Source organism: Gossypium hirsutum, chromosome D07 (genome assembly GCF_007990345.1).
Source record: "Gossypium hirsutum isolate 1008001.06 chromosome D07, Gossypium_hirsutum_v2.1, whole genome shotgun sequence".
Taxonomy (NCBI): Eukaryota; Viridiplantae; Streptophyta; class Magnoliopsida; order Malvales; family Malvaceae; genus Gossypium; species Gossypium hirsutum.
This window is the reverse complement of record NC_053443.1, coordinates 56071538-56088522: the sequence shown is the minus strand read 5'-3', so window position 1 is coordinate 56088522 and position 16985 is coordinate 56071538. Positions and strand designations below refer to the sequence as shown.

The window sequence follows — 16985 nt, the reverse complement described above, 5'->3', positions numbered from 1 at the left end:
AATATATATGATTTCAAATTTAGGTACTCTAACATGGAATTAGTTATAATATAACAATATTTTTATTTGACATGTTTAATTTTTTTTAATTTAACTCGAACAATTTTACTCGACTCGATTCGAAAAAATTTTAAATTCAATTAAGATGATAAAATAGGACTCGTAAACTCGATTAACTCGAAAAATATTTCACTCGATTCGAAAAAATGCATTAAGAATGTGCGTTAAAACTTGCAATGAAAACTAAAGTCGCATCCCCAGAACACAAAACGTACAGTCAACCATACAAGCAATCTATTCCTGTTCCATCTATATGTGCTTTTCACCTAGTTTATTTGCTCTAAATATGGCGTTCAAAATAGCCAAGAAGGCAAGCAAATTGTGATATCCTTTTACTTAGACCACCAATGGAGGAAGTAGTTGCGCCTTTTAATCTTTTGCTGCAATTGGCCATCGGTGGACAACCAGGAAGATAGATGTCAACAGGGGCTATTCTACCACAACCTCTATCAACACAGCTCGAGTAGTGGCAGTATCCACCACCATTCGCACAATTCCCCATAGAAATCACCCACTTAGGTTTTGGTATTTGGTTGTAAACCCTGCAATAAATCGGAATCAAGTTAAATTACCAAAACATGATCAAACTGTAGACTCGGGAAAAAAACCAGAGAACCATCAAGCTTCGAAACGAAGATTCTATCTATAATTTTTAAATATTTATAATGTTTTAATAACTATAAAGGAAATTGTGCAATTAATCAAAAGTCAAATTTTTTTATTATTAGTCAAGAGTTATATCACTTGATTTTTGATAAATTTATAACTATTCAAGCAATATTATTTGAATATCTTAATATTAAATGAATAATTATGTGTCTTTTTAAAGATATAATTATTCAGAAAACACACCTACTGAAATATGTCTATGAAGAGATATGAAAATTCCTATAAATAGAAATGAAATTTCATTTGGAAATCACACCAACAAATTCTAATATTCTTTCTATCCTTCCGAAATATGGGAGGGTTTGGGTAAAAATATAGGCCCGGAATATGGGCTTGGACAAAAAAATGAGGTTCGTTTAGAAAACGGGCGGGGCCTCGAGCACCACTTTTTTGGCCCAAGCCCGGCCTGGCCCGGCCCAAATATAATAAATATATATTTTAAAATTTTAAAATATTTTTAAAATACTTTTTTTAAAAATAAATTTCTAGTGTTTTATTAAAAAAATGGGCCGGGCCGAGTCAGGCTCGGGCTTAGGAATTTTTTCTCGGGCTGGGCCTGGACAAAATCTCAGGCCCATATTTCGGGCTGGGCAGGACCCGGGCCTAGGATGCGGGCCAAAATTTTTTTCTGGGCTCGGCTCGGCCCATGAGCACCTCTACTCCATTCTTTTAATATTATTAGATTATTTTATAAAGAATTTCTTTATTGCAGAATTTTTTGTAGAAATTGAGTTTCTTGTTATACATTGCTCAATGCTTAGTGGACTATTCTTGTCAGTGCAAAGCGCAAATAGATATCGGCTTCATTGTATGCTCGAGGTTAATTTGCTTGAAACTCTTTTGCACACTGAATATAGGTGGGGGCGAATATAATCTTAAAGATAGTGACTTGATATACGCCTTGGAGCCTTGTCCTATTTCTTTATTTTTTGTTCAAGTCTCATTCGTGTGTTCGAAATTTTCCTCACCGAAAATTTGTACTAACAATAATAACTCCAAGCAAGCGTGTATGAGTTACCGGCAAGGGTAAGACTTTGAGGTTGCATTTATTTGGTACAACTCAAAACAAAATGCAAATCACCTATAGCTCTAAATTCATGCAAATAATTAATAAACTCGATCACAAGCAAGGTGAACTTTCGTTTGAGTAGTTTTCTACATGTTTAGACAAACCATTAACAAAGGTTTGAATCGAACAAACATCATACTATATATTGATTATTATCAACCTAATTACTAACACATTCTTATTAGATAATATTAGACCTGATCATGGACCGAATCGATACAAAATTTTAGATTTGTTTTCTAAATCCGAGCTCGACGTGAAAATATGCCTAAAATTCTGCCCAAACTCTGTCCAGATTACAGATGCTACAATCAAGCCTAACCCAGCCCGCCCGTATTTATTTATTTTAGATTGTTTTATATAATAGCAAACTTAAAAAGTATAATACATCATATACACTAAAAATATTAAAATGATCTTTTTTCCCAACAAATTGAAAATATATTAAAAAATTTTATACTTAAATAACATTAAAATAGTTGCAACTCAACAAGCAAATGCCTTTAAAATATTTGCAAAATTAACAATAAAACAAGAATTGTACAATATCCAAACAATAACAACAAAATTTAAAAAAACAATAGCAAAACAACAACAAAATAGTAAGAAACCAACTTATTTGGGTCGAATTGGGCTGGGCCTAGACAAAAAATTCTACCCGAGGCTCGGCCCATTTAGAAAACGAGCTTATTTTTTATTTAAACCCATTTTTTGAGCTTATATTTTTGCCAAAATCCTCTCACTTTTCAAGCGTGCCTTTGGGCCTGGACGGGTAGTCCGGCCCATGATCCAAGTCTAGATAGCTCAAACTTAGGGCCCCTTTGGATGGGTGGTGCGTTTACCTGCGATTAGTGTGAAAATAGTGGTGGCAGTAAGATTAGTTATTGTAACGATACTGCAGCGTGAGATAAAAAAAAACTACACATTGCACCGCACTGGAGGAAAACACTCGGTGCCTTATTCAATGACATGACAAATTCGATATTTGCGAACAAATTTGAGCATGAATAAAGCAGAAAAAATAAAAACAGTACAATAAATAATGTAAAACAGAAGAAAGAAATTAAGGAATTGGACTTATTGTTAAAGCCAACAGGAGTACCGTTATTTAAGCTTTGCGATTCAAATCGCCCCAGTACGACTTCATTGTTGCCCATGTGGGAGAGGTAATCAAGTACGAAGTCTTTATATTCAAATGCTCTATAAACTGAAGCTTCGCCAACAAGAGATATCGCTGGCTCTATAATGCTATCCTCAGAAGGGGCAATGAAGAAGGCAGCTGTTGTTCGAGCGACCCTTGAGTTTGTAACCACCCGATGTTCACCACTCTTCAGCTTATTGTTACTTATAATCTATATATAAGCAAAAGCAACCAATATATTTTAATCAATGAGTAAACTAGTCTTTTTGGTGTGTTTGAAAATTTCGAATCATCACAGGGGAACTAGCAGTACCTGTAACTGGTTGCCAATGTTAACCACGAAAGCATTGGGCAGCGGTTCAACACCAATCCATTCCTCATTGTTGAAGATTTGAAGGCCGTGTACATCTCCCTGGTGGAGAATGGTTAAGAGGTTAGGGTCGCAATGTTTGGTTATTCCCAGGGTCAAACTCGGGTCAGGACAGGGTGGGTAATGGTTAACAAATAGGTGCAGAGCTTCACTTAATTTATCCCCAAAGTATCCAGATTCTAGCCCCAACCCTTCAGAAACTAACTCCAGGATCCTTAAACCCAATTTCTTTGCTTCAATCGACAATGCAGCTACAACTTCCCTGCAAAGTTTTTTTACTGAGAAAATGAAACAAGGAAGAGAGAAAATTCAGGGGTATACCTTTTACCTGTATCGAATTGGCTTTTGAGGCCAATGTTTGATGCAATCTTGTAAAGGATGACAAGGGTGTCTTAGATTGTCACGCCATTGATGAACCTTTTCCCGATCATAGTTTAAGCTGCTTGTCAAAAGCCTGCAACTTTTTTTGGGGTCCTCGGAATAGAGAATGACCTTGTCTTCATCAGGCATCTCAAACAACTCATTGAACACATCCATGCTTTCATTCATTAGATTTTCTGAAATTCCATGGTTAACAACCTGTTCACAAAGAACCTTTTATGAGGACGAAGCAAATTCAACACAGCAGTTGGTCATAGGAAATTGATAATAAATCTTTCATTTGTGTGTGTTTAACCTGGAAAAATCCATACTCTTGGCTGGCCTTCAAAATCTGCTGAACGATATCGGTTCGATTTCGACCCTCAGCGTTACAGAGATCGATGACTGGAATAGTTTTGCAAGTAGGAACAATAAGGTTGCCGGGTCTTGTTTCCGGTGGGAATATATAAGATTCAGGCAAAGGTTTGTTTTTGGACCAGCTTGAAACAAGCTTCTCCATCTCTTGAATGTGTGCTGCTTTTTCTTTTTCGTTTTTGAGAATATAAGTCAATGCAACGAAATATTTTATCTTGTAATAATCGCACCTGCTATAAGATACAAGAAATATTCATGGCGGAAATTATAGATATAGTCGTTTTCAAATAACCTCAAAAATATGAAGAATTTGCATTCTGACCCTGCAACGACAAGACCTTGATGGTAATTTTTCTTTTTACAATAAGAAGATAAAATTAGGATAAGCGAAGCCAAGTTATTCCAGAATAATCATTATTTAGTGGTTGAAGGACTTCATCACGAGTGTTGTATGTAGATATAGGCTTTTTTACCCAACTAACCCCCAAAAAATAAATATCTATAAGAATGAGTCAACTTCAAAAACAATCATGGGAATGACTTAAAATGAACAGTGCCAGGTAGTGTCGACACCCTATGGCCGACACCCAAGTCAATCATCCCCCAATCATTAGTAGTTGATTGATGGGAGTTTAAAAACAAATATTTTTTTTGGTGTTGGCACTACAATGGTTAGCACTGGAAAAAAAAAATTTCCAGCATTTTTTTGTGTTGGCATTGTGGTGGTTGGCACCCGTGGCAGGAAAAAAAATTTAGTGTTGGCCTTTCCTTCACCAGCACTGTTGTGATTTTTAAATTTTTTTTGTCAGCATGCTCTAGTTGCCGGGATCAATGACCATTTGGTTTTTCTTCAAGCTTAGAACAATGTGACTCCTAAGTCTTCAGTTGCATGAGAAAATATTTGAAGAAAATAACATAATATGAGTAGAGAATATGCTCTAAATATTTGGTATGAAAAAAAAATACTTTTGAGTTTATTTTACTTATTATAATACTTGGTGGGTAAATAAAACAAAAGAAAAAGATGAAAAAAAAATTCAACAGTCAAGGAAACAAGAGAAGAAAATGAAAAAAATGAAGAGTTTAACATTTATGGTTTCAATAGAGAAAAAATAAAATTGTATATGAAATTGCATTAATAAATTTAATTAATGGTTTTTTATGGTTTCAAGGCAAGAAGAAATTTAATGCAATTTTATAGTTTCAATAAGAAATAAAGTTGTATATTGTTTAGAAAATTTCACTAAAAAAATTGTAATACATTATTTAGAAAATTTCAAATCATACTATTTAAAAGTTGTATATATGGTACTGGCAATCAGAGCACACCAGCAAAAAAAATAATTAAAAATTGTATCGGTGTCGGTAGAGAGAAGGTGTCAGCTAAAAAATATTATTTTTCCTGTCACAGGTGTCGGCACCAAAAAAATACCGAAAAAATTAAAGAAAAATTTTAGATGCCAACCACCTAGATGTTGACACCTAATAAAAATATTAATATTTTTTTGAACCGAGAAATACCCATATTTTTTTTTAAAAAATACATAAAAATACATACGGATGCTGACCATTGTAGTGTCAGCAACAAAAAAAAAGTATTTTTTTTAAAACTACCCATGCAATGATTGGAAGATGATTGACTTGGGTGTCATACCACCGGCCATTGTTCATTTTAAGTCATCCCTATCATTGTTTTTGAAGTTAGGGAATTCTTTAAATATTTATTTTTTGGGGTTGGTTGGGTAAAAAAATAGTAGATATACCTACCTAGAGGCCTTTAAGACACTATTGATGCCAAACCATCGGCTATCTGGATACCCTCTCTAAATACATGTGTAACCCGAACCATCCAAGATAGTTGGAATAGATCTTTAATAGCTCGTAAGACAATTGTGTGATGTTGTTCTACTGAATTTGCTTGAATCAAATGAATAGTTGTAATACTATCCATCTCATGCACTACCCATTTTAACCTTAGATTTCAAGCTACTGTAGTCCCTCAAGAGAACCCTAAAGCTCAACGTTGAGTACAAAACAACGACCAATATTTTTAGAAAAACCAACAATCCAATTGCCATATTAGAAATGAATTAAACCACCAGCTGAATCATTCCCAAACACATTGCTAACAACACCATTGGTGTTTACATTATACCATCCATTCTTAGGTGGAATCCACCTAACTAATCTACAAATTTTAGATTGTTTAGAATGAAGATAAACATCTCTCATTTTGTAGCTCTTCTAAAGAAATTATCACATTCAAAGAAGTATGCATTAAAAACAAAATTGTTTCTTCTAATCTAAATATGCCAGCAGATGAGACCAAAAAGGATTGGTCAAACATTAAGACTACAAGCAAAATAATCGGGATCTAATAGGTTAATATCAAACCAATCCTCCAGGTTAATGTTAAAGAATTCCTGTATTTTATTCGGTTTGACCACCACCACTCATGTTGCCACAACTGGGGAACAAAACTTCAAAACATGATTAATGGTTTCTGTTGAATTTCCACACACACCTTATAGCTTGCATGGAAGTAAGGTGCCTTCTCGCTCGCCATCGTTAGTAAGGACCCTATTTAAATATGCAAGCCAAAGGAAGATTCATACCTTTGAGATCCCGGTAAGTATCAAATTTTATCACTCTTATCTCTTTCCATCTCACAAATAGACAAGTAAATAGAACGAACCGTAAATGTACACCTCTTATCATCACGCCATCCAACAAAATCGTCCACGTCATGAACGGAAGGAGGCTTATAGGCAGAATTGCTCAAAACCATTGGAGGCGGCAAAAATATTTAATCACATTCTAATTTTAGTCCCCACTCGACGATACCATATCCATTATGGGTACGTGGTGAATGGGTATATAATCGGGTTGATGGATAAATGATAGATTTTGAGAAATGAAAAAGAATTTTTGATTGAAAATAAGAGATAAAAATTTGATTTCATCCCTTTTGTAATATAGGTCTGATTTTAGTAAGTCCATGTACATGAATCGAAACCTTTGTTAAAAGGGAACCCGCGGGACGTAACGGGCCAATTTGGCGGGAATACACGTGTCAAGTATAGATAGTAGTGCCAACTTAGATTTCCCGCCACATTATAGCCCTCTTATTTTCTCCCACCCTTTCTCGTCCTCCGCCGCTAACTCCCGCCTCTCTTCGTTATCTTTTGTAATTTTTCCAGAGATGAACTCGTCAGATTCTCTTCAATCCACCCCTCTGAAATCCAAAAAGTCTCTCAATCTAACCTCCAACTCACCCGTTTCTAAAACCCCAGCCAAGCGCGCCTCCCAGCTTCCCAGTCGCGCTCGCAACCGTAGCTCTGCTCTCTCCATCAAGGAGGTCCGGCAAGCGGCCCAGATCCAGCCCCAAACTCAGACCAACCAGATCAAATCGGCTCGAAAACAGATCTTATCATGGACAGCCGAATCTCCCCCTCCCAAAACCTCCAGGGACAGTTCCGATAAGCTCCCTGAAAAGTAAGTCTCACCTCTTATGACCCAAATTTCCTTTTAAACAATGTATGTTTTTATTGATTGAATATTTGTGAAACAGGTACGAGATTTTGTGCGGGTTTTTCGATAGCTTGGATTCTGCAATCCGGCTGCTAAAACTTAAGGGTTCGATGCCTACTTTTACTAATATTTGCCCCAAAGTAGAGTGCTTAACCGACAGGTAACTCGATTTGGCTTTATCATTTTTATTCTGTGTAAACTGCGTTCTTTACTTATTCATCTTTGGGGGGTTGATTTACAGGAGGTTTTCATATGGTCACTTGGCTCAATTGAAGCATATTCTACCAGAGGCGATTGAGATAAAGAGATTGCTGATATTTGATGAGAGAATTAGTTGTATGAAACCAGATCTCCACGTCTGTATCATTGCCAGTGCGATTGACTGTGGGGATAACTCTAAATCTGAGACTAAGAATCCGAACATGAGGAGGGTTTTTCGAGCTCGGCTCATGGACTATCTCGAGGCTCATCCTGAGGTATTCTCTTCAGTTTAGTAATCTTTGTGTGGTTCTTGCTATCATATTTGGATTATTTGGCTTAGTTTTATAATCTAATTAACTCTTTCTAATTGAGCTGTAACTTTTAAGATTGAAGTTTGCTAGATGTAAAATTAAGTACACAAACTTCGTTGTAAAGTATGTGAATAGCTCCGATGGCTGGTACAAACTACCCTTGCTAGTAAGCTCACATTTTGAGGCCTACAAAATGTTTCTAGTGGTTTGGAAGCTAAAACTTTACTAATGTTGTTCTAACTATTTTTTTCATGTATCATGTTGCGTTGACGTTAATTGTTGTGCTTTCAGGTTGATGAAATTCCTGAAGATGATCTCCCAGAGCCATTCAATCGTTCAAAGCAAAATTCGCAGTGGAGTTCATCAACTGAGATAGTCACAGAACAGCAATCCTTGACATCGCAAGGTGAAGTTCTTAAAGAGGAAGCTCAACCACAACCATCTAAACACACAAATTCCAACTCAAAACTGGATGTGGAGACATTACCTGATGCAGTTAATGACCAGCTACCTGTGGTAGCATCTCATGTATCGAGATCATTTCGAAAGAGCTTTTCCAGGAAAGCCACAAGCAAAGCTCAAGAGGTTGTCGAAAAATGTTCAAAGGTTTCTCTTCAGTCTTCACAAGTTGCAGAAAAATGTGCTTGCAAATCTGTCAAAGGCATTGAAACTAACTCTGCTCCAATTCAGTCCCCAACTAAATTTTTATCTAAACCAACTATATGTGAGCCAAGTTACAAACTTTGCCTCCCTGCAACTCCAGTCAAAGAGATAAATTCATTGGAAACTGAAGATAAGTCCCCTACAAAATCTGGCTGTCTTCAGTCCACACCTGCAAAACTAGTTTCAACTCCTGCCAGGCTGATGACTGCCACACCTACTCTGCAGCCGCAAAAGAGATGTTACATGAGCCCAGATGAGGTTTCTTCCAATCTATCAAGCAAGTTAGTCAGGCGGCCACCGCGCACCAGGTCCTTGAAATTTGACACTCCTGTTAAGGAAGAGAAAGTTGTTGATGAAGTGTGTAAGATGGAAAGCAATCCTGTTGATAATGATGATGACGTTCTGTCTATCCTACCTGAGAGCCTTCTGCATTCAGTAAGCCCTCTCTGAATTCACTTTGCTATCATCATTCTAGAGCATGAATTACATCTGCATGCATTACTAACACTCCAAGTAATTGGTCGCCGTCATTTCTTTTGCATTTCCTTTTAGATACAGAATTAGGGACAGTTAATCAATATATAAGATGAGACATCCACTATTCTTCTCCTATCGTAACAAGAATGAAGGATCTTCGGCAAATGCACTTCTGCATATTAGTTAATGAGCTTAGCAACTAATATATCCTGCAATCTTACTCTTTATTGGCATCGTTTAGGATAATATTTAGTCGGAAGTGAACATTTGAATAGCATATGGAACTGTGTGAGTTGCGCTTTGGTTTAATTTAAAGTAACCATTAATTATCTTTGCAGATAAGGGAGACAGAGAGGAAAGCAATGGAGGACCTAGATCCAGCAATCTCACAAGCAAAAAGACGACAACAGATGATTGCCTGCCTACCTAAGCTCTTCAGCATGATTCACTATCTATTCCAGTCCTTAAATCGCTCTGTTATTACCAAAGAAGAGCTAACACACAAAATAATTGCTGGTCATTGTGATATTGCTGATAGAGGTTAGTTTTTATGCTAAACTGATAGTCCAGCTCATGATATTTGTTTGGTTCATGAAAACATTAGTTGAACCATGTTTTGCCCTGCTTTCCCAGGAGAAGTTGAAGAGCAGCTAAACCTGTTGCTAGAACTAGTTCCTGAATGGATATCTGAAAAGACTGCCACTGCTGGGGATTTACTTGTTTGGTGAGTACAATTAATTTGATAACTAATATTGCCACCTTTTCCCCTCATTTGGCATGGTGATAGTTGCTGGATTATTGTTCACATATTTACTTATAAAACATAAAAATGTTTGTATTTTCTAAGACATTTAGCACAAAATGTGCTTATTAGAAGAAATCATATTCATCAGAACATATGTTGGATATGTTGGTGAGTTCTAAGAGAACTAACTGATTGACTTTCCATTGATTGTTTTCAGCATCAATAAACTGTCGAGCCCTGAGTCAATACGAATGCGACTCCAAGAAGCGAAATGAGCTGGGAAATCAGTGCCCAGGTTCATTAAATTATATAAGAAATCATATTGTCAGCTGGAGTTCATGCATCATTCAGCTTTTGTAAAGTTTTTGTACAAAGTTTGATGTATGTAGGACCTTATTTAGGTAGAAGATTTATGAATGGTAAGATGAACCCTAGTATTGAGTTTAATCAATCTTGTCAAAGCAAGTGCTTGCTTGACTAATATGTGACTTCATAATCTGCAAATTATTCTGAGATGATTTAATAATACTGAATGCAGTATTTCTGATTAACAATTCTCTTCAGATACTTTAAGAAAAATAGCAGCACTTAAAATTTCATCTTGTTGCTTTGTCTTTTCTTCCCATCCATCCATAACTTTGTTTCTTCAGATTGGTTGGCACCTGAATTTAAACATTATATTTGTCTTCCCCAAATAAAAATGGATGTCTGCATCATTCAGTTCTTGAAAGAATCGTCTTCCTTTGTCTCCTGTGAGACTAAAAGCCAATTCATATTTCATGTTTCCAAGTTTCCATTTCTACCAAAACACTGGAAAAAGGCCTTTTAATTTGTCTTTTTTTTATCTTTGGCATATATTTCAAATTGGGAGAGGGGAGTAAGGTGTTTAATTAATCACTGCTAATTTATGTTGTTGGCCTTCTAATTTGTCAACGACTTGCAACACTATAAGATGCTTAATTAATGCAATGATTAGTTTAATTAAAAATTTAGTCATCAAATGTTTAACTTACCATTGCACACTGTTCATTCTATGTTTGCTAAAAGCTGCTGCTGCCAAATTTGGGTTTCCATCCAATATCACCAACCTATAATTCGTACATGGGACTTGCACATACACAAGTTTATCTACATTCGTTTTCGTAAAGCACTCGTATCCGACATTTGTATTTAGTTGATATGTGTAAGGTATAATCTTTTAAATATATTACAAGCTGTTAAATTGAGTGTACTGTTGTTGTGAACAAACTTAAATTGACACTAACCTCAGAATCTTGATAACATAGGGTTAACATAAGGGTAATAAAGTGAGTTTTGAGATAAAAAGTTAAATATTGGAGGGAAGTCCAATGCAGCCTTGAAATGTTCTCCCATAGAAGATACCAAAGATACTGGTACAAAAGGCCTGGAAGATGGGGCTAAATTTAAGTACCAAAAAGCAGGAATGAGGCAAAGGGAACTTTTGGAGTTCAGAACTCCACAGCATCCTTCTTTGGGAACCAACAACTGGGGGGGTGCTTCTCCATTGTTAGCAAGAGACATACCAAAGGAATCACTTGAACAAAGGTATCTAAGGCTAAATTCTATGCGCAACCGAGACGAGATCTTTTCCGCCAATGCTGATCATTTCAACTGCAACACTCCAACTCAAGCAGCCAAACATGGACAAGCCCCAACACCAAGCCGTAGAGGCAGAGGCTTCCTATCCAAGCTTATGTTCCCATGGAAAGAGACTGCAACCTTGGGTGCAAATTCAAGTAGAAGGCGATGGTTTCCAAGATGGGATCCCAAAAATAGGTGGCCTCAAGGCTGGTGCTAGAACAGCACATGCATTCAAGTAGCTGCTAAGATCTGTTCTATTAGAGACGTTTTCATTAGCTTTAATTTCCTACTTCTATGTTCCCCCATGTTAAAGTATTACAACTAATGAATGGTGATTGAATCAAAAGAAAAAAAGTTCATCATTTGACATATAGAAATTATGCAAATCCCAGGAGTAGACAGACACAATCCTGAATGTAAAAACCAATATATGTGATAGTGAACAATGCTGCTGAACATGTGTCAAATTCATAACCATACAACCATAGCCTGCCATGGGGGGTCCCGAATGCCCCAAAGTGCATTAGGACTTTAGAGCTACCCTACACATGTTAAAGCCTCTCTTTTATGTTTGTTCCATAGGGAGAAAAGGTGGGGGGTGGGGGGGAAGTCAAAGAAGCAAATGATGTATAATCAAAGATGATCTAAAGGGGAATAAAATGGTGGACTTTTGCAGCATAAGGTGGCAAATGTGAAAACTGAAACCGGCTTTAGGACAAACTACAAAGTGCTTTTGACTGGGCTATGTATTTAAAAATTGGGTTCAGTTCAGCTCTCTTCACTACATTATTAGGTCACTGCTTATGTCGGACTTTGGTGCCAAAAGCAAAGCAAAGCAGCTTCTGTGTTTCACTCTTACAGTTCTTTCAAAAGCATGCATTTTGCATTGTTGCACAGATTATCAGGAAATTGCAAAGCTGATTCATAATTCATGACCAAAAATAAAAACTCCTTTGAAATATGATATCCTTTGTAATACTCTAAATACATAAAAAAAAACACAATGAAAAAAATATCATGAATAATTTTATAAAATAAAATAAAAAAAGCAAAAAGATAAACATTGGCATGCCAAGTGAAAGGAAAGACAGGAATTCCTTGAACCTATGTGATGGTTTGATGGTTAAGAACGTTCACCATCTCAAATATGGCTTGGTTTTGAGTCACATTAATTACATTTATTATTTGGATTTTATCCTATTATTATATTAAAATTTTAAATATAATATTTATATTTATGTTAGGTTACGTAAGGTAAGGTTGGTATTTGATACACACCCTTGGTGAAAATTTTTAATTTAATAAGAAGTGTTCCAATAGTGCAATGTGTCCCCTTTTCCAATATTCTTATATATATATATATTAAAGAGTATATGTCATTGTGGAATCTAAATTTTAATTCAATTTTTAGATAAATAATTTTAGAGTTAAAATTAAATTAATATGATAATATTCTACTAATTATGAAAGGAATTAAATTATGATAAAAGATAAAAAAGAAATTATTAAAAATAAAATGATTATGACTTAAATACATTGAAAAATTGCATAAAAATATCGATTGAGCCTTAATTCTATTGACATGGGTATTGTTGTCAATGCAAGAAAACATGAGTTCTAGTGCACTGAACGCATTATTCTACTATATATGTGTTAGAAAAGGGTTACGGGTAATTTTAGGTATTGTCTAAAAAAGAACAGATATGATCAGAATCTATAATGAGATTATTCAAAAAAAAACTACATAAAAACAAATTAGTATTTTTAAATTTACAATATTATTAATTAATTCAAATAATTAATATATTAATTATTTGATAAAAAAAATTATGTAGTTATATAATTACATAGTTTAAAGGCCAAAATTGAAATTTGACCATTATCTTAAAAGAAATGGGAAGCCACATGTATGTAGACACATTAACTATTAACCATGTAAATTTTTAACCATGTGTATTCTATATAACTACATAATTTTTTTATCAAATAATTAATATATTAATTATTTGAATTAATTAATAATATTGTAAATTTAAAAATACTAATTTGTTTTTATGTAGTTTTTTTTTGAATAATCTCATTATAGATTCTGATCATATCTGTTCTTTTTTAGACAATACCTAAAATTACCCGTAACCCTTTTCTAACACATAAATAGTAGAATAATGTGTTCAGCGCACTCAAACTCATGTTTTCTTGCATTGACAACAATACCCATGTCAATAGAATTAAGGCTCAATCGATATTTTTATAATGCAATTATTTAGTCTAAATAGTTAATTTTATTAACTATTTCAATTAAGATGCTGAAGTCAATTTTTCTTAACAACAATATAATTTCAACAGGAAAAAGAATTTCATCATGACGATTCAAATGAGTGTTTTTAAGGAAAAAAAATCTTAATAAGTATTTTTAACGTTATTTTTATTGTTACATGACTACTAAGTTACTTTTTTAAAATTTTAAAATGTCACACCAAAGAACTTAATAGAAGAATTCCAATCATGATAGCAATTGTACCATAATTTTTAAATTCAAAAAGTAAAGGACTATATTCCTGAAAATAAAAGCATAGACTAAATTCTGAATGTAGAAAGCGTATAGAGACTTAAAACGGATTTTAAATTTTAAATTTTTACTCTATAAATTGAAATAAACAAATAATTAACCTAATAATAATAAAATTATCTAAAATGAAATTGATAGTATAAATTAGGTTAAATTTGGCCACTAGTCCTTATACTTTGTGAAAATTGTGGGTTTAGTCTTTACCCAAATATTTTGGTCAAATTCTGTCATTGTACTTTTCAAATTTTAAAATTTTAATCTTCGCCGAACTATAACTGTTAAATTCATTAAGTTAAATTTTGCTATTTCAAAATCTAATGCGACAAACATACTATCATATGTGTAATGTCATGCCAACTTATTATTTCATCTATTACTTACTAAAAATTAAATTAATGGATTAATAACTATCATATGTGTTAAGATTGAAATTTCAAAATCCCAAAAGTATAAGAACCTAGAATGATCCAGATGGAGAATATGGATTAAATCTACAACTGTTGACATAATACATCTAGTAATTAAATTTGACCAAACGAATTTAACTACTACTATTTGGGTCAGAACTAAAAGTTCAACATTTGAAAATTAAATGGACTACAATTGACCAATTCAAAAAATATAGAGATTAAAATTGATCAAATTAAAATATAAGGACTAAATTCATAACTCTCATAAAGTATAAAGACTCATAGTAGAATTTAACCGTATAAATTATATTCAAGATAAAACATAAAACGGAATGGGGGAGTGAGTTTCAATGGTTAAGATTTATTAGTAAAGTGTAGGACTCTCCATCATAATTAGTCAAAAACTCAAACCATCTTATTATAAGTTCTAATTATATATGTTCTTTTTTTGACACAATGCCTAGAATTACGCATAGTTTCTTCTCAACCCATAAATAGGAGCATAAATAGGTGCTTTAGCACACTCAAACCCACGTCTTCCTGCATTGACAATAATGCCTATACAAATTGAGCTAAGACCCAATCGACAATATTTTTTTTAAGTGCATGAACAATGATAGATAAATATATTTGTTTAATCGCAAATTTTTATTTTTTTCATTAGTTTTTAGAATAATAGTTGTTAGATTTTTTAGGTAAATGGTTGCTTATAAGAAGTGGAAGTGATTGTTAAAAATAAGCAATAATAAGTTTTTGTTTATTTTTTTCAATTAAAGTGTGTTATAAGTTTTTGTATTTTTAATACATTTAGGATTTAGCTTATCTACTTTTATTCCTATAAATGATCGCTATAAAGAAAAACTTATTGAGAGAGTCTTTACTGGGGGAATAGAGTTCTGTGCTATTTCTCTAGCGATAAATAAGAAAGTTTTACCTTATTTTATTCCTGTGTCTTGGAAACCACCTTTGGTAAACTGATTCAAACTTAATATTGATAGATCTTCATTAGGAAACCCTAGTAAAGCGAGGGTTGGGGTTCTCATAAGAAACCATTTTGGTGATTGGATAGTTAGAGCTTATTGCAAGAGTGACAAGTCTTGAGGTTGAATTTTGTGCATTGAGAGATGGTTTATCTTTGGCTAGGGACCTAAACATTACTAATCTAGAAATAGAAGTGGATGCAATTACCATTATACATTTTGTCTACTGGTAAAGTCTTTAATAATTATTTACCCTCTTTTATTAATAAGCGCAAGATGCTCCTCCATAGTATGACATCTAGGCCACTTAAACATGTCTATCGAGAAGGAAATAAGTGTGCAGATGCTTTAGCTCGACTTGGAAGTAAGTCCCAACATGATGTTTCTATAGTTGAATATGTTTCAATCCACAATTGAATTTGGTTATCTAGGACTCCTCCTAGTTGTTTAATTTCTTTATTAACTAGTGATATGCAAGGTAATGTCTTGCACCGAACAATATATTAATTTTGATTCAATGGCATCTAGTTACTTTATTTGACCCAACAAAAACCTATCACTTGTTTATATGATATAAAAAAAAATCTAACTAAAATATGACATAAGTTATCAAAATTACATATACTAAATTATGACACACTTCCGATATGGATGAAAAACTTTAATTGAAATGGTAAAGCTAAAAGTCTAAAACTTATAATGTTTTAAGTTCAAGCTACATCATGTGTGGATTTTTTAATTGAATTGGTATTTAGTTACCTTATGACGCCAATTCAATCAATAGCTTTAAACATAATACGAATAACATAAACTATAATACAAATATGATATAAATATGAATTTATTAACATACCTTAACAGACTTTAGCACCCTTTTGGACAGACAGGGTGTTTATCTGCGGTTAGTGTACAAACAGTAGTGGTAGTGAGATTAGATACTGTAACGATATTAAAGCATCAGACAAAAAAGAAGGTAAACGCACTACACTAAGAATAAACGTTGATCCAAAAAAGATCCACGATCTTATAAAAAAATTATTGGTGGTTTCCAAATATCTTGTACCTTCCATTTCTACGGTGGGTAGGAGATCAACTTTTTCATTAATATAAAAAAAAAATTTACTACAGATATTCAACAGAGCAAATCCAAATCAACTCAAGGTAAATAATAAAATAATAATTTAAATTCAAATCGATTCACTTTCGAATCCTATTATTGTGTCATACGCTGATATCAAATCACAATGTTTTTACCTATCTTCAAACTTTATTGCTTTTATCTTCTTCCAATCATTGTAGTAAAAAAGGATTAATTGAAAGTTTACTGCTGGTCTTAACTTTCATCTGTTTATTACTACGTGGCTTGGCTTTGTATAAAACCCTGTTTTCAATCACACTAATCATGAACCTTTGCATTATATTAATACCAAAAGATATGTTAATCACAATTGC

The 16985-nt window shown here is 33.8% G+C and overlaps 2 protein-coding genes across 2 annotated transcripts; one reads left to right on the top strand and one right to left on the bottom strand.

The window, feature by feature from the left end:
* Nucleotides 1-2224: 2224 nt before the first annotated feature.
* On the bottom strand, nucleotides 2225-4266 carry LOC107936730 (protein DMR6-LIKE OXYGENASE 1). The gene is made up of 5 exons (XM_016869483.2): nucleotides 3986-4266; nucleotides 3638-3888; nucleotides 3253-3571; nucleotides 2901-3150; nucleotides 2225-2640 (listed from the first exon to the last, which is right to left on the bottom strand). Exons 1-5 carry the CDS (start codon nucleotides 4187-4189, stop codon nucleotides 2609-2611), a joined length of 1056 nt encoding a protein of 351 aa, XP_016724972.1. The 5' UTR covers nucleotides 4190-4266; the 3' UTR covers nucleotides 2225-2608.
* A 2760-nt stretch (nucleotides 4267-7026) lies between these two features.
* On the top strand, nucleotides 7027-10523 carry LOC107936712 (CDT1-like protein a, chloroplastic). Its single transcript, XM_016869468.2, has 7 exons — nucleotides 7027-7539; nucleotides 7616-7735; nucleotides 7817-8051; nucleotides 8379-9185; nucleotides 9566-9767; nucleotides 9861-9951; nucleotides 10190-10523. The coding sequence occupies exons 1-7, from the start codon at nucleotides 7247-7249 to the stop codon at nucleotides 10245-10247; spliced, it is 1806 nt and encodes a 601-aa protein (XP_016724957.2). The 5' UTR covers nucleotides 7027-7246; the 3' UTR covers nucleotides 10248-10523.
* The last annotated feature ends 6462 nt before the right edge of the window (nucleotides 10524-16985 follow it).

Coding starts and splice junctions, on each gene's coding strand:
- LOC107936730 (XM_016869483.2), bottom strand. CDS start 4,189: ATGGAGAAGCTTGTTTCAAGCTGGTCCAAAAACAAACCTTTGCCTGAA. Junction 3,151..3,252: donor ACATTGGCAACCAGTTACAG/GTACTGCTAGTT, acceptor GCTTATATATAG/ATTATAAGTAACAATAAGCT. Junction 2,641..2,900: donor ATCGCAAAGCTTAAATAACG/GTACTCCTGTTG, acceptor CACTAATCGCAG/GTAAACGCACCACCCATCCA.
- LOC107936712 (XM_016869468.2), top strand. CDS start 7,247: ATGAACTCGTCAGATTCTCTTCAATCCACCCCTCTGAAATCCAAAAAG. Junction 7,540..7,615: donor TCCGATAAGCTCCCTGAAAA/GTAAGTCTCACC, acceptor TTTGTGAAACAG/GTACGAGATTTTGTGCGGGT. Junction 9,952..10,189: donor GCTGGGGATTTACTTGTTTG/GTGAGTACAATT, acceptor GATTGTTTTCAG/CATCAATAAACTGTCGAGCC.